The 23,280-nt window shown below is 39.2% G+C and overlaps 4 protein-coding genes across 4 annotated transcripts; 2 read left to right on the plus strand and 2 right to left on the minus strand.

Annotated features, from left to right (window-relative positions):
• Positions 1-25: 25 nt before the first annotated feature.
• LOC131791350 (integrin-linked kinase-associated serine/threonine phosphatase 2C-like) lies at positions 26-6,275 on the plus strand. The gene is made up of 12 exons (XM_059108685.2): positions 26-99; positions 182-319; positions 660-783; positions 2,022-2,128; positions 2,246-2,339; positions 2,914-3,001; positions 3,727-3,801; positions 4,387-4,430; positions 4,710-4,829; positions 4,993-5,074; positions 5,651-5,696; positions 5,856-6,275. Exons 1-12 carry the CDS (start codon positions 66-68, stop codon positions 5,987-5,989), a joined length of 1,086 nt encoding a protein of 361 aa, XP_058964668.2. The 5' UTR covers positions 26-65; the 3' UTR covers positions 5,990-6,275.
• A 415-nt stretch (positions 6,276-6,690) lies between these two features.
• LOC131791349 (uncharacterized) lies at positions 6,691-16,345 on the minus strand. The gene is made up of 17 exons (XM_059108684.2): positions 16,299-16,345; positions 15,862-15,982; positions 15,181-15,244; positions 14,612-14,738; positions 13,290-13,433; positions 12,397-12,454; positions 12,061-12,159; positions 11,714-11,952; positions 11,054-11,226; positions 10,297-10,460; positions 9,542-9,634; positions 9,201-9,272; positions 8,707-8,769; positions 8,205-8,321; positions 7,679-7,782; positions 7,454-7,531; positions 6,691-6,830 (listed from the first exon to the last, which is right to left on the minus strand). Exons 1-17 carry the CDS (start codon positions 16,343-16,345, stop codon positions 6,698-6,700), a joined length of 1,896 nt encoding a protein of 631 aa, XP_058964667.2. The 3' UTR covers positions 6,691-6,697.
• Positions 16,346-18,036: 1,691 nt separating this feature from the next.
• LOC131791425 (uncharacterized) lies at positions 18,037-20,175 on the plus strand. Its single transcript, XM_059108767.2, has 3 exons — positions 18,037-18,233; positions 18,375-18,663; positions 19,330-20,175. Exons 1-3 carry the CDS (start codon positions 18,037-18,039, stop codon positions 20,020-20,022), a joined length of 1,179 nt encoding a protein of 392 aa, XP_058964750.2. The 3' UTR covers positions 20,023-20,175.
• LOC131791424 (uncharacterized) lies at positions 20,039-23,197 on the minus strand. Its single transcript, XM_059108766.2, has 4 exons — positions 23,098-23,197; positions 22,404-22,630; positions 21,686-21,950; positions 20,039-21,303 (listed from the first exon to the last, which is right to left on the minus strand). The coding sequence occupies exons 2-4, from the start codon at positions 22,610-22,612 to the stop codon at positions 20,911-20,913; spliced, it is 867 nt and encodes a 288-aa protein (XP_058964749.2). The 5' UTR covers positions 22,613-22,630; positions 23,098-23,197; the 3' UTR covers positions 20,039-20,910.
• Positions 23,198-23,280: the final 83 nt, after the last annotated feature.

Below are 23,280 nucleotides of genomic sequence, written 5' to 3' on the forward strand. Positions count from 1 at the left end.
TCTCTTATATGAAGGGAAAGCTCATTCTCTTGATCACCGCTGGTAATTGGCTTTGGCGATTCAAAATGGACGACTTATTTGGCGATCTCCCTCCACCTTGTAATACTTAGAAAACTTTTCTGTTTGTCTTGATTTGTATTTATTTGTGTAATAGAGTGTGGAATTTTTTATTTTATTTCAGCAAGGGGAAATAACGAGTCGAGCTCAGCTGGAAATTTGCATGATGACCTTCCTTCATCGGAGAAAATTGAAGACAAGAAAAGGAAACTCGAAGCTACGGAAGAAGATGCTTGTACCCCAGCGAAAAGACCACTAAAACGTGAGGTTTTTGAGATAAGAACTGAGACGGTGTTACTTTAAGGGTAGAACACATGGCTTTTACGGTACACACCCTCTCGTGTCCTCCATTTAAGTCGATGATAATGAAAATGACAAAATTACACAATGTGCCACTATAAAACTATGCAATTTCCTCTAACTATATTTAACTTTTCGACACGACTGATATAGGTCTTAAAACCATTTAATGTTTAAGAACCTCCTCGCTTTAATGTCACAAGTAGTTACATGCAACTGTTGAAAGACACACTTCGAATTCTTTGTGATGCAACTATTGGAGACAATAAACTCAAACAAGTTTCTGCATCTTTCTTTATTAGAATCTAAATACAAACTAAGGGGCTTTGTTGCTGAGAGGAAAGGAGAAAGAAATGACATGCAAGATGCTCACGTTATTAACAATGATTTCCTGGATGAGTTTGGTGCAGACAAACCTCTTGGATTGTAAGTCTAAATAAGCAGGGTTTCTTTCAAATAAGTCATGGCAGGAGAAAACTGTAAAATTACAGGACAACTCTCTCCTCCCCATCAAAATGTGACCATAGAATTCTGCGTATTAGCCAAAGGAGTAGCCTCATTATAAGGGCTGCAAGAAGTGTGTTTCTCTACCTGCGGGAAGATTTGAGATGAGTCGTTAAGGAGTGTGAGGGAGGTCTGCTACTAAAAGTTGTTCTCAATGCCAGACCACTGGTAGAATTTTCATCTACTTGCATAGCTCAAGGCCTCATAAGGTTATAAGAGATTCTGCCTCTTATCTAATGAATTCTGAAATTGCAATTCTTGTCATAGGATCTGCTATTTAAACATTCTTTCCAGAAGAACCTTTTACTTCTTTGCCTACCAGAAAGAATCCTCATTCCTACAAAAAAGAATTCCAGATTCTTGAGGCAAGAGTCTCTGAAATTGCGATTCTGTTCATAAGATTTGTGACTAAATATTCTTTCCAGAAAAACTCTCTGCTTCATTGCCTGCTGAAAAGAATTCTCATTCTTGAGAAAAGAATTCCTGATTCTTGCAGCAAGAGTTTCTGAAATTGCAATTCTATCCATGAGATTTGCAATTAAACATTCTTTCCAAAAGAACTCTCTTCTTCATTACCTGCTGAAAAGAATTCTCGTTCTTGAGAAAAGAATTCCCAGTTCTTGGAGGAAGAGTTTCTAAAATAGAGATTCTTCTCAAGATACTCAGATGTAATGCATTCTTACCACAAGAATTCTCTTCTATAGTCAATCTTGTTTCAAGAACCTTGATTCTCCATGAAAGAATCACCATTAAAATGATTATTCTGATAAGAATTTTAGTTCTTAAGAGGAGAATATGCTATTTGGGGAATTTAGAGTGAATGAGGACCCGGTCCTACTAATAAGTAACCAGTATGGAGAATATGCATACTGATGTGAGGTTGTAAAGGCCTAACCTGCAGAGCAGGCACAATTTTTGGTGAGCAAGTGCCCAGTATTTTCTTGGTGAAATTTCTAGCTGCCATCCTTGAACTTTACAATGGAGGAGGGCTGGAGAGAGGGAAAAAAATGTAAGAAGGGGGTGAATGACAGTCAAAAGGCAGGAGAGGGGAGGGAATGAAGTAAGTTAACTGGCTCTAATAAGACAGTGGCACTGCAGGCTAAAAAAGGGTCAAACAAGCTTGAGTTAATGTTTCTTTATTGTTTGTCTTGTGCTTGTAGCTCTCGAATGTGTTACTATGGAGTGTTTGATGGACATGCTGGCCCCAAAGCTGCTCAGTTTGCAGCTGAACACCTGCACAAGAACATTGTGCTCAAGTTTCCAAAAGGTTGATGGTAAATTGATGGCAAACTTTAGTTTACTTATCGACTTACTGTTAGTAATTTTTGACTTCCTGTGAGTTTTATGTTGACTTCCTCTTTGACACTTTTCTTTCCATGTACAGGAGAAGCTGCTAACAAAGACAAAGAGATAAAAAGATGTGTAACAGATGCATATAAAAAGACTGATGAGGAGTTTCTGCTAGAAGCATCGAAGGCGTAAGTCTCTAGTTATCACTGGTAATTGCAGTTGATTTCTCATTGATGGGGAAGTCAACACTCAGTTTTGATAAAAAACAATTAAAGGGTGCAGTCTGTACAAAAGCCTAGCTGCTCATTCAGCCAGAGCTCATTTCAGTTTCTGTGGCGTGAAACTATTCAGATTATTGCTACTCCTCCTCTCAACTCCTGGATGAGATGCCAGTCCATGGGAGGTTAAACCCAGCATTTTGTCTGACTTCTAGATCAGTTCACAAGTATCCATTTATACTCCTGGGCCCAGTTGTTTGAAGATGAAATTTTAACTTGGGTTTCTATATTCCTCTGATCAAAATCTTTTTTGGGGTGATTTTCTGTAATAATCATATTTCAGACAAAAAGAATTCAACTGAATTTTCTTTTAAATCATTCAGATCTGAAATCAGATTTCACACTAACCCTGGGTTATCTTGACCCAGCTTTGTACAATGCTACACTGGATGAAGTAAGGCACTGTGAGTCAGGGTAAAATATTTTGCCCTAATTTCTCCATACTTAAAAATGATTAACAAGGTTCACTTTTAACATTGCATAGGTCACCAGTTTGGAAAGATGGATCAACTGCTGTCACTGCCCTTGTTATGGATGATGTTTTGTATGTTGCAAACCTTGGTGATAGCAGGGTACTGTTGAATTATCACATACATTTACCTTTGATTTATTTTTAAATAAATGATCAGCTGAATTATACCTGCATTTTGATTGGCTATTACTTTTTGTATGTTTTATGGGAGGAAAGATGCATATTGAAATAAAAGAAAGAAAGTTATGCTTTTTTATCATATAATACAATACTTTATTTCAAAATAACAAGTACTTTTTACAACAAGCCCTGTTAATGAGAAAAAGGAAATCCAGAGATTAACCCTATATTAAGGGTCTCCAAAAAAAGGAAAAATATATATAAAAAAAAATGAATAAAAAGTTTACATCATAAAAAAGCATGTCAATAAAAATATATGAGAATCACAAAAATGTCATAGAAAAGTATAGAATGTCCGTTACATGGAAGATCGTTCCAAAACAAATAGGTTCCATGTTGCTGTGTGTCCATTCAGTTATAGATCACAGAGGACATCAAAATGTGGTAAGAGAATCAGTGACACACTCAGTTGTACCTCCTGTGCCACTTTTTTGTTCTTACCACATTTTGACCTCATCTGTGATCTATTACTGGACACAGACACATGGCAACATGGAATCTATTTGTTGAGTTTACCACTTTTTCTGAAGAATTTTTTTTAAGGTGGCTATGATGAAAGTGGTCAATGCATTAAACAATTTCTTAAAAGGATTCTTAAAGTAAATGACTAATAACAGAGTATGAATGTTTGCTCGTGACCTACAGGCACTTCTTTGTCGTTGTGGTGAAAATGGAGAGACATCAGTGGTTTCTCTTTCCAAGGATCATTCTCCATCTCAGGTAAGGGTTATGTACATGTACACGTACTTTTTGACTGAGCTTGGTCGGGTTGGACGGGGAAATATTTGGCTCGAGGTCCTGACGTACGGACCAAGCGCTACGCGGTTTGATCTTCACGGCTGAGAGAAAAATATTTTCTTATCCGACCAAACTCAGTCAATAGGCATTTTATCATGTGACCGCTTCGAAAAATTTTGTGTCAACTTAATAAAGACGCGATGGACGGGCGCACGCGGGACAACCACTAAAAAGATTTTACAAAAAATGACTTTTCCATTGTTTTTTTCGAGTCAGAACAAGAAAATCACAATTCATCAAAAAACTTTTTTTTTTTGCTATTTTCGTTTTTCCTTGGAGTTTTTACAAAAAAGCCATGTTCGTACAGGGCTGGACAGCTCTTTATGGACCGGCTCTCGTCAACCCGTGCGGCCCTGCGCATGTCAGCTTTCAGTATGGTTTTCCATGGGACTACGCGCACGGTGCCGCATGGGTCATTTGATAAATGTGCTGGATGATGACATAACCACTTATTTTTATCACCTAAAAAAAACTTCAGTTGATCACTTGGATGTTATTTCTTTGCAGTATGAGGAAAGGATGAGGATTCAAAAGGCTGGAGGAACTGTCAGGTAGAAAGCAAAAATTGGCCTCCTTACTAAAAATGATAAACGACTTAAGGAAAATAAAAAGAATAGGAAAAATGATCCTGAAGGAAGATAACTTCGGCAGAAGTTATCGAAACCTTAGTCATTCTCACCGACCGCAGTTTTATTTATTTAGACAATCTGCTAACGAGATCGTCAATATCTTCCTTGTCAAATTGTCAAAAAAGAAGACGGCTCGGCAACGTGAAGAAACCAGTAAAAACGAACTTTGTTTTTACCAGACTTTGTTCTTATGTTTTTCAGGGAAGGTCGAGTTCTTGGTGTCTTAGAAGTGTCGCGTTCAATCGGAGATGGTAGATTTAAGAGATGTGGAGTCAGCTGTATCCCGGACGTCATGAGGTGCACTCTAACAGACAACGACAGGTATGTTTCTGGTCAGAGCAGGGCCTGGAGACGAATTTATAATTGCCCAGTGATCCTCGCCTGAATCAAAACCTTGGCGAGAGTTGTTACCCCATGTTTATTTCTCTGTGAAGTTTCAAGTTTACTGAAGCAGATTTTGTGATCATTACATTTTTACCCGTAGATATTTACTTCTAGCTTGCGATGGTCTATGGAAGGGATTTTCAGTAGATTCTGCCTTAAAGTTCATTAACAACATTTTGGAGGTAAGTTGTACTGTTAAGGTAGTCCTCGAGTTGTTTTAAACCCTGATCATACGATTAGACACCACAGCTTATTTCAAAATGTTTTTTAAATCACCGACTAAAGTTACTTTTAATCGTTCAGATATACGTGATATAGAAAATTGTGGAAAGTGCGAGGACCTCGCTGTTTTGCATAAATGAAATCGTGACGATTACCGCCAAATTGTACCGCATATGCCCTTTTTTCACTTATAATCTTAGCTTAAATGCTGCATGATTTCTCTGGTGTAAAGTTTATCCGAGGCCGGCGCTTATTCGAAAGTAATACGGGATTTCATTGGTTCTGTTTTGCAGCGCTCAATTGTTGGTATAGAAAACTGGCGCCATCTTTCCAAGCAATCGGTTGCAAAACTGAAGCCTCTCTCCTCACCCTCACTCTCGTTTTCCCACGCCTATAGCTGATGACGTGTGGCTTTTTTGTAATTTAGCAGTTTGTTCTGATCGGACTTTAGGGTGATTTTTGGGTTTTTATGACATAAAATTGAAAAAGTTCTCTCGCTAAAATGATATCTTTGCTCACCTTTTTTATTTCCACAGACAGAAAATAGCGAAGAAACTTCCCAAAAGACCGAGAACAACACAGGTGTGTAATTTATCCGTTGCGTACCATTCGTTTGCTTTTTAATTTGGCAACACTGCCAAGCTCGTTCCCTAATGTCTCTCAAGAGCGAAAACAAGAGAGAGCCTGGCTACAAGTAAGGCATAGTGAAAGTTGTAAAGGCCCACCCTGAAACTTTTGCAGGTCTGGAAGATATACAACTCGACCCAGTTTCCGCGCGCTTCCAGGACGCGTGTAACAAAATCGCTAGTGAAGCCATCAGGAATGGAAGTTCTGATAACGTCACTGTGATGCTGGTATCAATTACAAAGCAGTAGAGGGTTTTGCCACCTGCCTCCCCACCCCCTCCGTCGTAGGATCTGTATTTCGCCAATGAGAGTTACCTTTATCAAGATAAATTGGTAATTAGCAGCATGCCATGATAGTACGAAACTGTCAATATTTGCGTGGTATGTGTTGTGCAAGTAAGAAGTCAGAAGTCCATTTTACTTTATACGTAACGTATGGAGATTTTCCATGAATATCAAGTAGAACGATTTGTAACTATGATCAAAACAAACTGGCAAACTGATGGAAAGTCAAGAGGCTCCTTGGTTGTACATTCTGGACTGACGAGTAACTTTATTTCCAACTTGGAAATCAACACTTTACATCTGTAAGATACATGTAATGTGTCTTTAAATAGATAGTTCAAAGTTGAATCCAAATTCCAATGTACTCTGCCCGTAGATTATTTTGCATTGTTTCGTTCGCCTTCCATTGTCCGTCTGCAAAATTCCCTTTTATTTTACTAAAGACCTAGCGACTTTATAACAGACCAATTACAAGACGGTTCGAGTTCTCAGAAATCTTCACTTACAACTGGCGTCACGTTGCCTGGAAACCTTTTTGAACGCTTCAAACCGCAGGTTATTAAGTATATGGTGTGCTGGCGCTACGATAGGAAACTCAACGTGATCATAACAGAAAGGAAAAAATAACTTGAATGCTTTCCTGCCCTCGCTCTTCTTCGCCGCTTTCTAATTTCATTTCATGGTCAGTGCTCTCAACCTATTGATGGCAGCGGCGATCTCGTGAAGTCTGGGGCGAGAAAAGCAGCCAAGAGGAAGTCTGGGACTGAGTACGTCTAGACCTTTGGTGTTAAAGTCTTGCTCCACCCTTAACAAATAGAAACAAGTTTTATAGCTATATAAGTTGAGAACAAGAAAGAGAGAGGGACTTATTTCCTAACATAACTTGAATAAATTGCGGTGTTTTACAATTGCTATTTACAATTAGCTGTAACTGCACACGTGTCACATTACAATCGACATTCCTTTTTTTAACTGTCAGCTGCTGACACGTCACTCGCCTTTCGCCCCAGTTCAAAGCGTTCACCATTCTCGTTAATTAATAAAGACGACGTTTTTTTGTCAGTAGAGCCCTTTGGTGTTTGTATAATAAAGGAAATAAAGATCAATATTAGTATCTGGGCAACTGCCCACCTACCCCTCCCCAACCAGTTGTTGGGTTAGGGGAGGGGTAGGTGGGCAGTTGCCCAGATACTGATACTGATCCGAAAATAATATATGATTGCCTGTAGATATGGAATTTCTCTTCTAGTGTTCGACTAAATATTTTATGAGTGATGGCGCAGAAAATGAGTGAGACATCGAGTTGAACACGAGAGGAGCAGTTCTATATATACTCGCGTCCACGTATTACTCTCTACAGAAAGAAGATTTGCACGAAAGACGTTGGTAAATTATCTTAAAAGATGTATCATACCAAGGTGTACTTACCTCTGCAACACTTTCAGAAGCGATGTCTTTCCGTCCATATAATTATTCCTTGCGTACAGAATAGTATCTCCTATGGCCCTTGATCAGACAGTGGGAAAAAAAGATGTAAATCTACGCTTAAATGGTTTATTATCCACCTACATTTAATAATCTTACGTGAAAGTAAAGAAAAGCATCACGTCCACAGAAGCCTGGTTCAACGGAAGCGAGAAGAAGAGGTTATACCTCGTTTGACTGAACTCTCCCAGCTGCTCAATAAACGAGAGATCGATTTCTTCGTTACCAAACTGAACCTGGAAACCAAACTGTGTCTTTCCCCTCACTTTGACCTGAAAGTCAAACGATTACAACAATTCCCTCAAAAAAAGCTAGGATGGGCAGAGAAAAGAATAACAGCTTAAGCTACTTTTCTTACCCGTTGATACCAGGAAGCCAATATGAACTATTAATTCAGGGTTGGTACACACAATCAAGAAAAAAACTTCAAGACTGATTTAAAACCACTAAATCCATTTTTCAGCCTCAAGATTAGGACTCGCACTACAAGCCCAGAGCATGATAGCGGTTGTATTAGGTGTGACCCGACACAGAAAAAAAATTCTAAAAAATAGGAAGACTTTCGCTAATAAACTCGCGGGAATTCTGCTTCATTGAAAATACTCCTCTCAGCAATTCAACACTTCTTTTAAAAAATTCACAACTATACGAACTAAGATATTGTTAACATCGGATACATTAATTTTAACCAAACCTTCTCTCTGTCTCCGATTGTAGCGTCAAAACTTTCAGCTATGGGAATCCGAGGCGCAGGCATAACAAACGGACTGCGAGACTGAGGACTGATCTCCTTATGCTCCATAGCAATGGCCTAAACAACGGCAAGGAACAACAACGGGAAAGAGTTTTGTTAGTTGAAACATCATGTACCTGGTAAAATACGGGAAAAAGTAGAAAGGGTGGGAAAAAAATCCGCAACAGGCAAAATAGCGCGGGAAAATGTGACATTCGCGAAAAGGCGCGGGAAAGTGACTTCAGAGAAAAAGCGCTGAAAACGTGACCTTGGTGAAAAGTGCGGCAAAAGGTGACTGCTACGCTTCCATAAGTGCACACATATCGGGCATGTCTCTTCCAACGTTTCCTGCAGATTCAATGTTTCCCTCGCGCTTAAACTTGTTGCATTCCTCGCTCTCACGTTCACTTCAGATTGTTTTGTTCAGCTCTTTCTTCTATCAACATCGAATCTGCGCACTAACCTTTGCTTGATCTGTGACGTCACGCGAAGAGTAACAGTCCATCATGATCACGTGATCAGCAACCTTTGAGACAAAAGGGGTACAAAGAAAGAGAAACAGAGAGCTCATATTTTGCTTTGAGTTAAATCTATGTTAAGCGAGATTCAAAGAAGTACCCCTGTCATATGAGGTTTGTCAAGCCAAGAAATTTGGTCTTTGTACTGTGATGTTCAAATTATCGAAGTTGTAAACTAAGACAATGGAAAATCGTAGGACCTTGCTCCTTCACTGCATAAGGTACTTTTTAATTGAGTGTTGAATAACCAAACCAAAAGTAATCAAAGAACAGAAGTTTACATTATGTTATCTTTAGCCAACGACATGTTAAGTTCATTTTATTTTTGCATCTGATTGGTTGAGAAGATAGTGTGAACAAAAGTTAGAGAAAATCAAAGTAATTCCCGGGTTGCTTTCGACCCCTAGTTGAAAATCATTCTATCATAAATACTGTTTACCTGAAAATAATCTCCTGAGCCTCCTATAACGAGGATCGACGAGACCCCAAAGTCGTCGAACAAGCTACGAACCTGAGAGCACAAACAAGATCATAGAGGTGTTGAACGTTTAAGTTTTAGATGTAATTTTTACACAATTAAGTGCGTTCTCCTTGAAACAAGCTTGTATCTCCTAGTCCCAATCTCCTTGGCTTGCATACAGACGTCAAGTATGCCATTCTTCTTTGTCTTCGCTGTCATCAAAAATCAACGTGAGCCCTGTTGGTTCTTGAACATCACTTCTTGCCCTTTATCCCCGCGCGTACGTTCGCGTTTCCACTTAACAAAAATCAAGAACTCACCTTCGATATAAAAGGAGTGATTGGTTCCTTTTCAGCAGCAACCAGCTTCTGCATGCGGGCATCTCGAATCATAAAATTCGTTGCGCTTGTATCCTGAGTAAGGAGAAGCGGAAGTTCAGATTGCATTTCATCTGATTGTCGAAAAACCAAAACCCAAGTAATCACAAAGGCGTTGAGTTGAAAATTTTGCAAGTTGTCAGATTCAGAACAAAATTTTTTGTTGCACAATACTTCAAGGACATATCAACATTTAAAAATTAACTTTAGCGGGTCAAAAAATTGTCCCAAAACGGCAAAGCCCTCCTGAAATCAGAAGTTTTCATTTTCCTGCCATAATTCGAATCGCGTTTGGGAATCGTATTATTGTTCACTTGAAATCCCTATTTTTTTTCCCTTTTAAGGCATAAGTGTCCACTTCTTTCCAAATCCAGTATCCTTCCGCAAATTTGCTCTTTGTTTTGAGCAACTTAAGGTCTATCTGAATCGATATGAAACGGAAAAACCATCTTGAAAGTCTCGAAACTCGCAGCCACACCAGACGAGAACTTTACTGTCAATCATTTCTTTGCTGACGTCAAAGGCGTGCACAATAAAACTATGAGGCACGCTCGCGCAGTTGAATTTTATTACACAAATGTTGCTACCTTTGTTTTATAATCACTTTGCGGTGAACTTAAGATTTTATCGATAACTTTTACCCTACAACCCGCTAATGCAACCAACTACTCGTTAATATTAACTAGCAAAATAATCACCTCATCAATTAGCAAGCACTTGCTCCCAGTTTCCAAAGCCTCGACAATATTTGCAGCTTGTGTAGTCGAGCCGCTGCCGTCCTGGGTACAAAACTTGCTCGTGTCTCGACCAAAAGGTAAGTTGTTTATGAATGGCCGTATGTCTACCTTCTCTATACTTCTACCTAAACGCAGTAAACATAAAAGTGAAAACGTTCATAGATTCACAGTACAGTGTCCTAAAAAACAAGGCACAGAGCTAACAACCAGAGGTGCGCACACGTTCTGTGCGCCGAACGAGCAAAGAGATTACGAAAGACGGAGCGAACGAGCGCACAAGCGTACGGGCGAGCCAGGCAACAGTTCATGAATACACGAGCAGGCGAGCGCACGAGCAGGCGAGCGCACGAGCAGGCGAGCGCACGAGCAGGCGAGCGCACGAGCAGGCGAGCGCACGAGCAGGCGAGCGCACGAGCAGGCGAGCGCACGAGCAGGCGAGCGCACGAGCAGGCGAGCGCACGAGCAGGCGAGCGCACGAGCAGGCGAGCGCACGAGCAGGCGAGCGCACGAGCAGGCAAACAAGGAAGCAGACAAGGAAGAGAACGAGAAAAGGGATGAACAAATGAGGAAACGAGTGTTAGAATGAACAAGCGAGCCTGTGACGTAACGAACACACAAACCAACGGGTAAATATAAAGCATGATATGCGAAACATTTTCGCAGCAAGGAGGCACAATGACAAGGATTAAAACACTTTATAAAAAAAATCATTTCTTACCATCTTCAGCCCGTATTGAAACCGCTGTCGGATCGGTGCAGACAAACTCCCGTCCGTCCCCAGGGATGTGGTTATACACTCCAAACTGGATGGCATTTAGCAGCGTGGACTTGCCGTGAAAACCACCGCCCACAATAAGAGATACCCCTTTAGGAATACCCATGCCTGTCACCCTAACAAATGAAGAATTACATCTTACTTTTTTTTCTCTCACTCCGCTTAGTGATGACAGTGATGGCTTTTAAGGCTAACGGTTAATATTTTCGCCAATTAACGGCTAACAGTTAATATTTCCACTGTCGTCACAAAAATTTTTTTACGGTTAACTTTGTTAACGACTGAGTTGAAATTTTTCAATCCTTTTAACACCTAACGGCTAAACTTTTTGGTCATTTTACGGGCGGACGGTTAATTGAGACCCTCTGTGATAGATCCAGAGAAAAAAATCGCTTATTTAAGCAATCTTAGTCAATCATGTTGTTGTTGTTGTTTTGTTGTTGGTTTCATGTGATATTTTCCTTTCCCCTGATGCCTGTTGTGATTACTTTTGTTTTATGACATTCAGTCGAGATGCGCCCAACAGGAATTTCTCTTTTCAGAGACTCCAATTATCGTGCAGAGCTCCTTCAACATACAGCGCATCACGAAATTTGTTCTTACTTTCCAGCGTGTGGCATATTAAACTCCACTCTCAAACTGTCCGGACTTTTGAACAAAGTGACACCAGACCTTTCCATTGGCCTGTCATCTGCTCCACTTGCACGCGGTAGAACAGCTTCATCTCTGACAAATGCCACAAGGTTGGCTGCAGAGAGCTGAGAACGAATGTACTCCTGGTCTTCAACACACTCCACGTGTTTCTTAAGCGCTGCTTGATCCTGACTTTTGTATGGAAGAGCCTGGAAAAAAAAAGTAACACACGAGGAAGATAACATGAAGACGAGCTTGACCAGACATCATTCTTGGAAACATTAGTTTCAGAAGTTGGCGAAATTCTCAAGTTTCACCTTATTAATAATTTGCGGAAGGTTCTCGGTGAGAATTCTCTTGCAGGCATGTCCTTCGATGGTTCGGCCTCTTGCTGGAAGGGATACTGTGAACCTCAACTAAAAAAAAATGATATGGTTATTGAGCTTGATGCTTTCTCTTCGGTCGTTTCGCAAACACGTAAGTAGGCTAACAACCATTTTGTCGACGTGTATAAAGTTATTTTCGTTTTGGGTTGATTCCCTGCAGTCTTGCTTTTTTAGTTCTTCGAGAGCTCATATCAGTCAAACCTTTCAAATAATTGAGATGTCTAGAAGGTAAAGTTCTGTAAAAAGTTTACAGGTAAATGTTTGTACCTCAACAGTTTCAGGTGTCACAATACAAGAAGTCCTCTCAAGAACATGTTGACATGGTCTGCAAAAAACCAAAACTAAATTAAACTTTAAAAAAAATATGAGAAACAATACTGAACAACATTTAGTGAAAAGCAAATAACTTTCTTTTTTTCTCTAAACTTTTCAGGCTCCTACAAGTGACTAGAATCTAATTTCTCCTTACAATATAACCCATAAATTGCACATTTAGGTCATGAAATTAGAGGAAATGACACCAACAATAGAAGTTCTTGATTGTCAAACAAATTCTCCTTGTGAGCATCTTAGAAAATGTATAAGAAACAGTATGGAGAATATGCATGCTGATGTTATGATATATAAATAATGGCTGATGTCACTTCATTCATACATTTCAGGGTGGTTTTAAGGTTAGTCCAGAGCAATTCAGACAGTTCTCAATTGAATATAGTTCCTTCACATTTTTTCTTTAGACAAGAGAGAAAGTAGAAGATATAAAAACTCCCTAAATTGCAGTGAAACGACTTCAAAACCACACGTTGAACATTTGAACCTTAAGAGTGACCAGCATTAAATTTCTCCTCACAATAATAGGGCTGAATCATTCATTGATGTCCTGAGAATCAAGGAAATGATCACCAACCTAAGAAGCTTTGATTGTTAAACATATTCTCCTTGCTAGTACCAAAGGGAATGTACAGAGAAGAGTGAGGAGAATATTGATGTTGATTTTAGGGTGTAGTGGGTCAAAACCAACCAATTTCAGAGCACATAATAACTGAGAGAAACTTTAAAAATGATAAACAAGGTAATTTATGATCGTGAGTTAGCTTCACAGTATTTTAAACATCCCAGCCCAATAGAATAAAATATCCCAGAATTGTACAGTTACATACGTTTCAATATTCATGCTCCCTCCTTTCTTTCCATGCCATCCTTCGCCGCCACCACTCAGCTGTCTATCATGGCCTCCAAACCGCACAAGATTGGAAAATATTCTTGTCAGGTAGTCACCTGTTGCTATTTGCTGAAGACGAGTGCTGTGAAAATAAACAAACATTATCGTCAGTTTTATAAATCAGAGACCAAAAGTTAAATCTTCAGCTCTTTAGTTTGGTTGCCAAAAACACAAAAACATCTGATTTGTAACATCTTTACCCATCTGCATAATTTGAAAACAAAGTTTTAAAAACATTTCTTTGCTTAACCCTTAAAAACCCCTGAAGGAGACTAGTATCTAATTTCCACTTGGGCATCAAACGACAGAATAACAATAATGATTACAAACTTGAAAAGCTCTTGATTTTAGCCCTTTTACCCTAACATCAGCATGCATATTCTCCATACTGTTCTCTATACATTTCCTTGGGTGCTGATAAGGAGAATTTGTTTAATAATCAAGAGCTTCTTCCGTAAGCAATCATTGTTTTTATTCTTGTGACCTCAATGTTTGATTCAGGGATGATATTGTAAGGAGAAATTAGATCCTAATCATTCTAAGGGATCAAAAGGTTGGCAAAATTCCCCACAGGAAATGTTTAGAGTGCAGTGTGGAGAATATACATGAATATAAAATGTTTTCTTTCTTTTGAATGATCATCAGTTGAGTGTCTAAAGAGAGCAACCACAAAAAATGGCAAATGTATTGTTTACTGGGCACTGGTCTACATGAAGAACAACACAGACAAGACTAGATTGCTTACTAGTGAATGGGTCTTAAATTCTGGTAATCAAGAATCAATTTTTCTATCAAATCCTATTATGATAAGACCTGATTATCTGTAATTCAAGGTATGGCTTAATTGACCAGGGGCGTACTCCTAGGGAGGAGCTAAAATACCAGATCTTGGTCAGGTTGTTCAAAGCTGGGTTAAGATAACCCATGATTAGTGTGAGATCTGATTTCAGATCTGAAAGCTTTAAAAGAAAATTCAGTCAAATTTCTTTCATCTAGAATATGACTATTTGACGCTCTAAAAAGAACACAGAAAATTATCCCAAAAAGGCTTTTGAATGAAGGAATAAAGAAACCCAGATTAAAATTGAACCTTGGGTTAGTGCTAAACAGCTTTCAAACAACTGGGCCTTTATGTTAAGCCATATGCATGATTTTATTGGTTGTTTTGAAACTAAAAAACCTTTGCTTATCTGTATCTACCACACAAATGAAACAAATCCCACACAAATGTTTTGGTTATTTCAAGATGCAAAGCATTACCTGCTGGTAAATGCTGGGTATCCTGCAACATCTTGATCCATGATAACTCTGAACAGTGATGCAGGAGCAAAAGGGTCGCTCTGTATTTTGTCAGCATAAAGTTTAAAGTTTGGAAAAATCCAGCATCCTAAAGTACAACAGAAAGAACAAAAAAGCAATGAAAATAACAATCCTGAAGCATTACCACTGTTGTAAGCTTCTGTAAAGCAAGTAAATATGATCATTAATGCAAGCTACAAATCCCTAAAAAGAGGGAATTGAAATTACAGGGTTTTACAGTATAATTTACCTTCTCAATAAAATAATATAAATATCAATTCTCTGCACTATTTACCATATATCCTCAAGTTAATATTTTTTCCTGCTTAAGAATCTTCATATAAAATCAATTCATTTTGAAGTCACAAGGGAAATAAGCAGAACAAATTCGAAAGCTGATGGTTTGAATGTTAGCTCTTTGTCAAGGTGCAGGGCTAACTCTCTGACATACAGCTGACAAGCTTACGCTCACCTGTAATGCCAGGGATAGGATGGTTGCACGAACATATGATCAAACAAGAGAACTTTACCTGATATATCATGGTAAGCTTTGTAGCTTTTCCCCTCTAAGTCTGCCAGAGTATGAGCCAGATCCTATCAAAGAATACATGACAAATAAATCACTTTACATTCATTCTACCAAAAGAGAGCATTTTGACTTGGAAACACACAAAGTGAGTAATTTTTCAAAAAATTCAATTTAACCTTTGACCCCTAGTGGGAACTTAGACATAAAATTTTTTCCCATAATATCCATCCTTAATCAAATATGAAGGTCACAAGGATAAAGGAAATGATCACCAACTAAAACAGCTTTTGATTGCAAAACAAGTTCTCCTTTCCAGCATCTCAAGAAAAGCATGGAGGACAGTATGGATAATATGCATACTGCTGTTAGATAGAGAATGGTCTATCCATTGAGTAATGGTTCATAAAATTTCCACATATTTTACAGCCTCAGGTTCTGTAGTGTCTTTTTTTCTCAGACTTTTTTTTTCATCTCAAATCTTTTTTCTATACTTACAACTGATGCTTTGAACATAAGCCACTGTTCACTCTGCTGAATGGCTTTTCCCAAGAAAGCACTTTAACTCAGATTAAAATAAGACATTTGATGTCAAAGCCTTGTTGTTTAATATGTTTCTAGAGAGAATAGGGAGACTCAGACTGCCCAGAAATGAAATGATCACTCCCACAATTTTTATTCCTACCTCCCAGTTTCTTGAGCCTCCATAGCTGGACCCCCTGCCATCGTTTGAGGCAGAATCTGGTCTTTGCTGACCGTAACTGTTTGGGTTTTGATAATTACCTCTCCATCCACCTCTAGATCCCCTAAAAATATATGACCAAAAAAAATTCAGTCTGGATCGATGACGTATATCTTGATCTTTGGAAACAGAACAGGGAGATAACATTCATTTCGAAATATAAACAGAGCAAACACACAGTTAAATCTCACAACTTAACATGTCGAGAAAAAAGTGACTTTCTACCCTTAGTAATGCACACGTGTAAATCTACAATTGATTATCAACCAACTCATTAACATATTTCATGTTCCTTTATCGCATTTCTACACTTTGATCGAATTCTCCTTGTGTCATATTTCCTCATCAATAGCATTTCAATACAAATCAAAGTCCCTTACCGTCTTCCTCCATATCGATTCTTGTAGTAAGCTCCTCGATTCGACATTTTACGACAGGCGGGCTTAGGCTGTGACGATGGCTTCTTTGGGACACTGGTGACTAATAATGAGTCCGCTGACTAGAGAAGAGCATAGCCATATGGGCTCGTGTTTTGTCCAGAATGTTTTCTGTTTGTTTTTAGAGACACGATTTTTCAGTCTGTGCAAATGTTTGGTTGATCCAGTGGTGAATTGGTTTTTAGAAAGTTGCAAAATTTTTTTTTCTTTTATTATTATTATTTCCCTGCAATTTGATTGGTTTCTTTAAATAAGCAATTGGCTGTTGCATTTCAGTAAAGCTATCGCAATGGCTGGGAAAAATATGCGATTTAGAGCAAAAAAAAAAGGGTGCGATTTGTGAATTAATTGCACCAATGAGATCCAATCAGATTACAGGGATCACCCGCAATGATTCCAACGTGGATGTAATATATATTGTAGATAGATGTTCGACTAAATAGCTGTATAATCTGTTTAACCTGACTCGTTGGTCTGATTTAATCTGACTCATGGTCTAGACCATAATATACAAAGCTCACACAGTGACGCGCGTGTAGGGTAAAACCAAATATTCACAGAAATTTCAATTTCATGGGACAATTTCTTTATTTTCACGTTTCTACTTCCCGTCCCTGAATAAATTTCTGTGACGTGTTTCAACTCACGCTTAGAAATAAACCTTTATATGCGCCAAGTTCAATTAAGCAATGTTGATCACGGGATCTGTAATAACTGACGAGCCAGACTGTCCTGACTGGTCAGACAGTGTTCAGTCAATTCTAAAAATGAGAAACCATTCTCAGGCTTGGTCTGATAGTCTAGATACAACAGTCACGAATTCTGGGGGGATTTTTAGATGGCTCTGATCATCCTAGCTTATTCGTCCTTACCTGGTGCAGCCCCAACTCCACCCATCTCGGCTGGTAACTGTCACTTTGGTAGAAACCATTACTCAAACTCACCATTCGTTCCCGGTATTCATTTTTCATTTAAGTCTATTAGGTAAGAGTTTTCGTCGTTCTCCAACCGCAAAATTTTTAAGGTTTAAATAGGTAAGAAACAAATAAGGGAAAAAAGACTGCTGTAAGTCTCCAGGTATGTGGTTTAAAACACTTTACTAACCCAAAGGGAAATCAACCAACTACCGTTTACAAAACCGGTGTCTTACATGACTCAGTTGGTGAGCTTATTTCTTGATTGACAAAAAGCTTTGGCGTTAAAACTTTTTTCATATTAGACTCGAAATCATTGTAGTAGAGTGTAAAAGTGATGCTCTAGCGAATCTCAGAATAAACTTCCGAAATCTGCATGGTTAATTTTGAAAATTTAAGTTTCATATAAAGTCACGTTTTGTGCGACAAAATATTACTTGACAGGCTGGGCCCAGCCAAAAAGACGGCAAGGGTTGGTTTAATTTTGGAAAGAAAATGTTCCTTTAGTGAATTTTAGACAGCTTGATATCTGCTTGTAGCACGATCAACATTGTTTAAGAACATAGGCCAAATCAATCATCCGAAAAATGACAATAAAAACTTAAATTGTTTTGAAGACCTTAATAATTAACATGTCAACAGGAATTGCTATCCATAAAATCTCTTCATAAATTCTCCTCCATTATTTGCTGATCCAGTGCTGCAGGTCCTCCGAATCCCTTATTTATTTTTATTTATTTCTCTTTTTCGGACAGACCTGAAGCACTATGAGAGTAGTTATGCTTCTGTTGTTTCAACTCTCCATTTTCTGTTTCCCATCATCCCTCGCGGAGGAATACAAGTTCTGTGATGCCAAACCACTTGGCAAATACTGCTTGGCTGACTACACAGGATGGCGGGAGTGTTTGATTGATGCTTTGGATGAGCCCGCTGAAGAGCTACATCATTGTCCAGCTGGCTCCAAGTAATGTTTGGTCTCTCTTACTACTGTAGCTGCCGTCGATAGGCAGACATATTGAGAGAAGAATCCTACTTCTTCTTTTCGTCCAATAAGTATAAATAAGGCTAAAACTGCTTATTATATTTGAAAAATTCTGTTTTAAAGATGTGTATGCTATGGCAAGCGGGAACAAGGCTCCTGTGTGACGCATGCGCGAAACCCATGCGTCCGTTCTGCGGACGAACGCGTTCGGCCTGAGTTTCCCCAGTCGTACTTTGGCGTGATATTTGTAACAGACGCGTTCTGTGACAAGGATGGCTGCGAAGGACGCATTGTTGTGAGTGAAAAATACCGGGACAACAAGAAAGGTGGCAGATCACGTGAAGATCTCGTGATGGGGCTGACACAGCACATGACAGTGATAATTGTGCCCGAAGGAGACGGGTGGTCTCAGGTGAATAATACATTGTAGTCTTCAGACTCCGAGGATTACGGATTCAAAAAATCAAGTGTCCATTCCGGCCCACTGGGTATGGATAATATCGATAATGGTGTGCTCTGGGGAGACGATTGACCCAAAATGTTATTCTCGTCAACAGGATTTTTCTCACCTCCATAATAGCAGCATAGAAGCAGAAAACTAAACATTCTGGAAAGTACTTTGGAAACATTTCAACTACAAAGACAAACAAAGTACAAAAAAATTGAATAAAAAGGAAGAAACAGCTAGATAGTCAAAATTTTTCGTCGATTCTGAGAGTTTTTGTGAAGCTCTGCTGACCATGAGCAGTGTGAAGGCCAAGAAGAGGAAACATTTATTAGTTCCAACTCATCAAACATTAGTTCTTGATCCTTTAATTCCCACGAGTGATCAAGATAGAATTTCTCCTTAAAATATGACAAGTGATGAGAATAAAGAAAAATATCAACAAGGAGAATTTTAGCTAATCCAATACCAAATTCTCAGTAGCTAACATCATAAGAATTAATAATAATTAATTAACTAATTAATCTTGGGAGTGAAAGGGTTAAACATTCTCTTCCACAATTAGTAACATCTTTCACAATGCCATCCTCATAAGTAGCAATTCCTCTAATTTTTTGCTTGTTCTCTTCCTAGTACGCCATAGACTTGAGGGAGGGCACACCTTTGTGTAACAAGACCATGCTTCCGGAATTCCAAGGCCTCATGAAGGTTCCCGACAATTTCCAATACAACGGCACAGTGGAAATTCTGGGCGTCGAATGTGAAGATTGGATTTACGAAGCCAACAGTCAGGGAAACTTTAGTGCCGTGAAGGATAAAGCCGAAAACGTTGGATTCAGCCAAACAGTTCGCAACAAAATTCTCACTCGCCTTACAGATAATTTAGAGACGAATACTCTCGGTGGTGGAGGTCAAATTGTTGAAGTGCATCACATCTATGTGGCTAAAATCAATGGTACTAATGTACCCCTGAAGGTAGAATTCGCCATTGCTATTCCTAAACAAAAAATTTTCACTCACTATAAGGAATTCATGGTCGCTTATTACCCAAATAAGTCCATCAGCATCAGCAGCGAGTCTCGGATGTTTGATCTCCCGGATGTATGCACGAGTAAGGATGAGGGGGAGGGTGGGGCGATTGATGACGTACCACTGGATATTCAAACTGTCAAACGCCATCATCGAAAGGAGGGGATGAATGCTGGAGACGATGAGTTTCCAACAACGAAGCGATTTGTAATGCCTTCGGTCACGCACGAAATGGGTGACGCCTCCGACATTTTGGAGCACTATAGAGTGGCAGATCAAGTAATGCATGCAATATAGGAAAAAAGAAAATGAGTGTTTTAACTTTCAACTTTAATTTTAATGCTCAACAATCAAACTTTCTCGGAAATTGAAAACAAACCGCCTGATACTCCATATCGTCCAGCAAAAGATTACTTTTGGCTCAAAGCTTTGAAATTCAGGTATATTTGTGTAATAAATGATAAATGAATGACTTACGATCAATATCAATGTTGTTGTCTAATTAAAAAGCAAAGACACAATTAAAGCAAGCCAATTTTCGCAGATATTAAAATCGTTATTTTATGCATGTCCGACTTGGTTCAAATGATCTCTAAACATTATGAAGCCGTATCAATTTTTAAGATTAATGATTTTCTTAAAGATGTTTGTTATGCCAATCAACCGATAAAAACAGAAACTATTAAATTTACTCATCGTAACAGAGTCAAGATGCATCTACGTCGTTAACTGATCGCGTCAAAATATTACTTTTCTAACTTTCTGCCAGAAACTACCGTCAAACATGAAAATTTTACGTGTTCATCTGATTTTGGCGAGTTTTCGGGGTTGTTTTCAATCCGTAATGTAAGCTCCCGACGAAAACAAACCAACCAAAAGCGCAATTTATATGCCTGAAAAATTTTCTTGAGCTTTCGTCAAATATTATAATGCCCTTGTACGAAGTCAACTGACGGTTTCGAGCTTGGATTCACACGGAAGATCCACTGAGACAAAACTCAGCAGGTTAGCAACAATGCAATTTGAAAATGTTTAGTTCCTTTCCCTTTCAAAGTGTTCTGTTACTTGAAACAGAATTGAAACTCGCCAATATTTCATTCCCGTAAACGAAAGACAGACAAAAGAACGCAAATCTACAAACAGAACACTCCCGCAAAAATTTCATGTTTAACGGTAGATTTCAGTTTATACCACAGCTATTGATGGACGATTCAAACAAAAAGTGGGAAGTTCAAAAGAGTCTTCATCGACACTTATCGCGAAGGAAGTTACATTTAGCACCATATGGGAACTTGTTTTTCCCAAAGGCCCCGAATTGTAGGTAGACTCTATCATGACTGGCGCAATCGAGGATTTGTCGAGATCGCTCGCTGCATTCGTTTGGTTCGTTATGTAATAAGCTTGAAAGGATGTTGGCTGCCCTGGATTGTGGCCCCCAGTCTTCCATATCCACTTATCACAGAGTAGGTAGCCAACTTTGACTGTGCCGTTGAAACTGAAGAAGGGAGGGACTTGCGATACAGGAAAAGTTTTTATTTCCTGCGTTACGCACTGCTCCTTATCCCATCGAAACTCAGTCTGTGAATAATATAGCGATATATAAGACAATGTGATGGAAACAATGGGTATATCTCTTTCTGATGCATCATTGTGAATCCGTCGGTACTCATGCCCAGCGGAAGAAGATGTGACACCACCCAACCCCCCCCCCACCCCCATAAAAAAATGTAAAAATTGCTCAAATATGCTCAAGTAAAATTCGAAGTGGAAGAAGGTCTTTTAAGTTACCCGACATATATAACATAATAAGCCCTTTCCAAAATGGAGTGGCGCTGGAAAGCCTCACGGGCATCAATTATTTAGAAGCCATGATGCTGATGGAGTATAAAAAAAAGCTCCACTCCCAACGTTCCTTGTGACCTGTGAAGCTTTCTCTGAGTGAGAACAAAGACCTTCTTACCTGATTAAAACCACCGCCAGGTCTTGGTAAAACGAACGTAGACGACCAGTATATTGATCCATAATCGTCTCTCTTTTTAAGATCAGTCAGAGACTGCAATTCCCTCCCAGAACTGTAAGTGGTCTTGCATCCCATGGGCGAGCACACTGTTAGTTTGGAGTTGTAGTACATGGTGAATTTATCAGGAGTCGGCGGTGGAGGTATGAAAGTCTGGCAAGGATCTTCGATGTAGTCTGGACATGGAGGGCCATCAAAACAAACACATCTAATCGAAAAAAAATTCATGACAATAATGATGAGACTTAAATACAAATAACATCAACTAAAAAAAATACTTTTTCATAACGAGCGCGGGACAAAAATCTGATTTTCTCGCCTTTGGAAATGAAGACAAACCAAAAACTGAGCGAGTTAAAATATTTTGAACCATTCACTTTGGTAATGTCCCCCCCCCCCCCCCCGATGCTCTGTAGTATTCTACTGCTCTCCTTATCGGCGGGCAATTTTTTACGGTTCCCCCTTTATATTCTGTTGACGACGACTGTTGCCCCCCCCCACCTCAATTCCCCCCGATAACCATGTGACCTTCCCCCAAAAATCCTCTGAACCCCTACCTCCCCACCCCCACCCCCCCCCCCCGCTCCCCCCGTTAGATAAACGACGACCGGTCCTTCATGATCCTTGACATTTCGACTCGGTAAATCAGAAGGTGACACACCTTGTGTTTGGAGGACATGTAGTGATTTTGTCCACCATCTGGCCAGTCTTTCGGTCAACATAACAGTTATGCCAGCCTGTGAGATCCGGGAGACAATAATTTCCTGGGGGACCCTCATCACAAAACTCGTCTGGTCCATCAGCCACTTTCGCAAAGGAACAATGGTACACGAAGTACACGAACAAAGTTACGAACAATTGCAGTTTCATTTTGAAGAAAGCGATTCTCTACGAGACAATGAAATAAGGTATTTAAATAAAGAAACTTTAAGTTAATACACATAAAAATAGAATAAAGCATGAAACAGAGCAGTTTCGTGTCTTGTATTCATTCAAATCACTCAATTCGAAGAACGGATCGAGAGTGCTGCATGACAATGTGACGTTATGAAATGCGTAGTCATATTTCGCGAATAAGTAATGAATTGACGACCAATTCATGCGAGAGACCTATATTCGGGCATTTCATTGAAAAACGGCAACATTGAGGTCTGAATCGCTCTCCTGAAAAGGGACAAGCGAACTTCACTTCCGCAACATAAGTCAACATGCATGGTCAAAGATTGCAAGTTTGTTTCGTGGAAAATTAGCTTGTGAAGTACTCTCTTTTCGAAACCATGACAGCTAGTTGCAAACAGGACACCTCTTAGCAGAAGGAAATCGATTCTATCCAAAAAAAACATTAATTTGCTCACCTCAGAACGATCTTTACTTCGATGATTCCAATGTCGTGAATGTTCAAGCTGTGCAATATCACTTTCGAAACGCCCACCAATCAGCTGATCTTTGTTGCGAATCACATTTCATTGCGCAATTATTTGTTCAATAATCAAGTCACACAATCGCTGGGTTAGATAAACGCTAAGTGCTCCCTCTTA

The sequence above is a fragment of the Pocillopora verrucosa genome, chromosome 9 (assembly GCF_036669915.1).
Source record: "Pocillopora verrucosa isolate sample1 chromosome 9, ASM3666991v2, whole genome shotgun sequence".
Taxonomy (NCBI): Eukaryota; Metazoa; Cnidaria; class Anthozoa; order Scleractinia; family Pocilloporidae; genus Pocillopora; species Pocillopora verrucosa.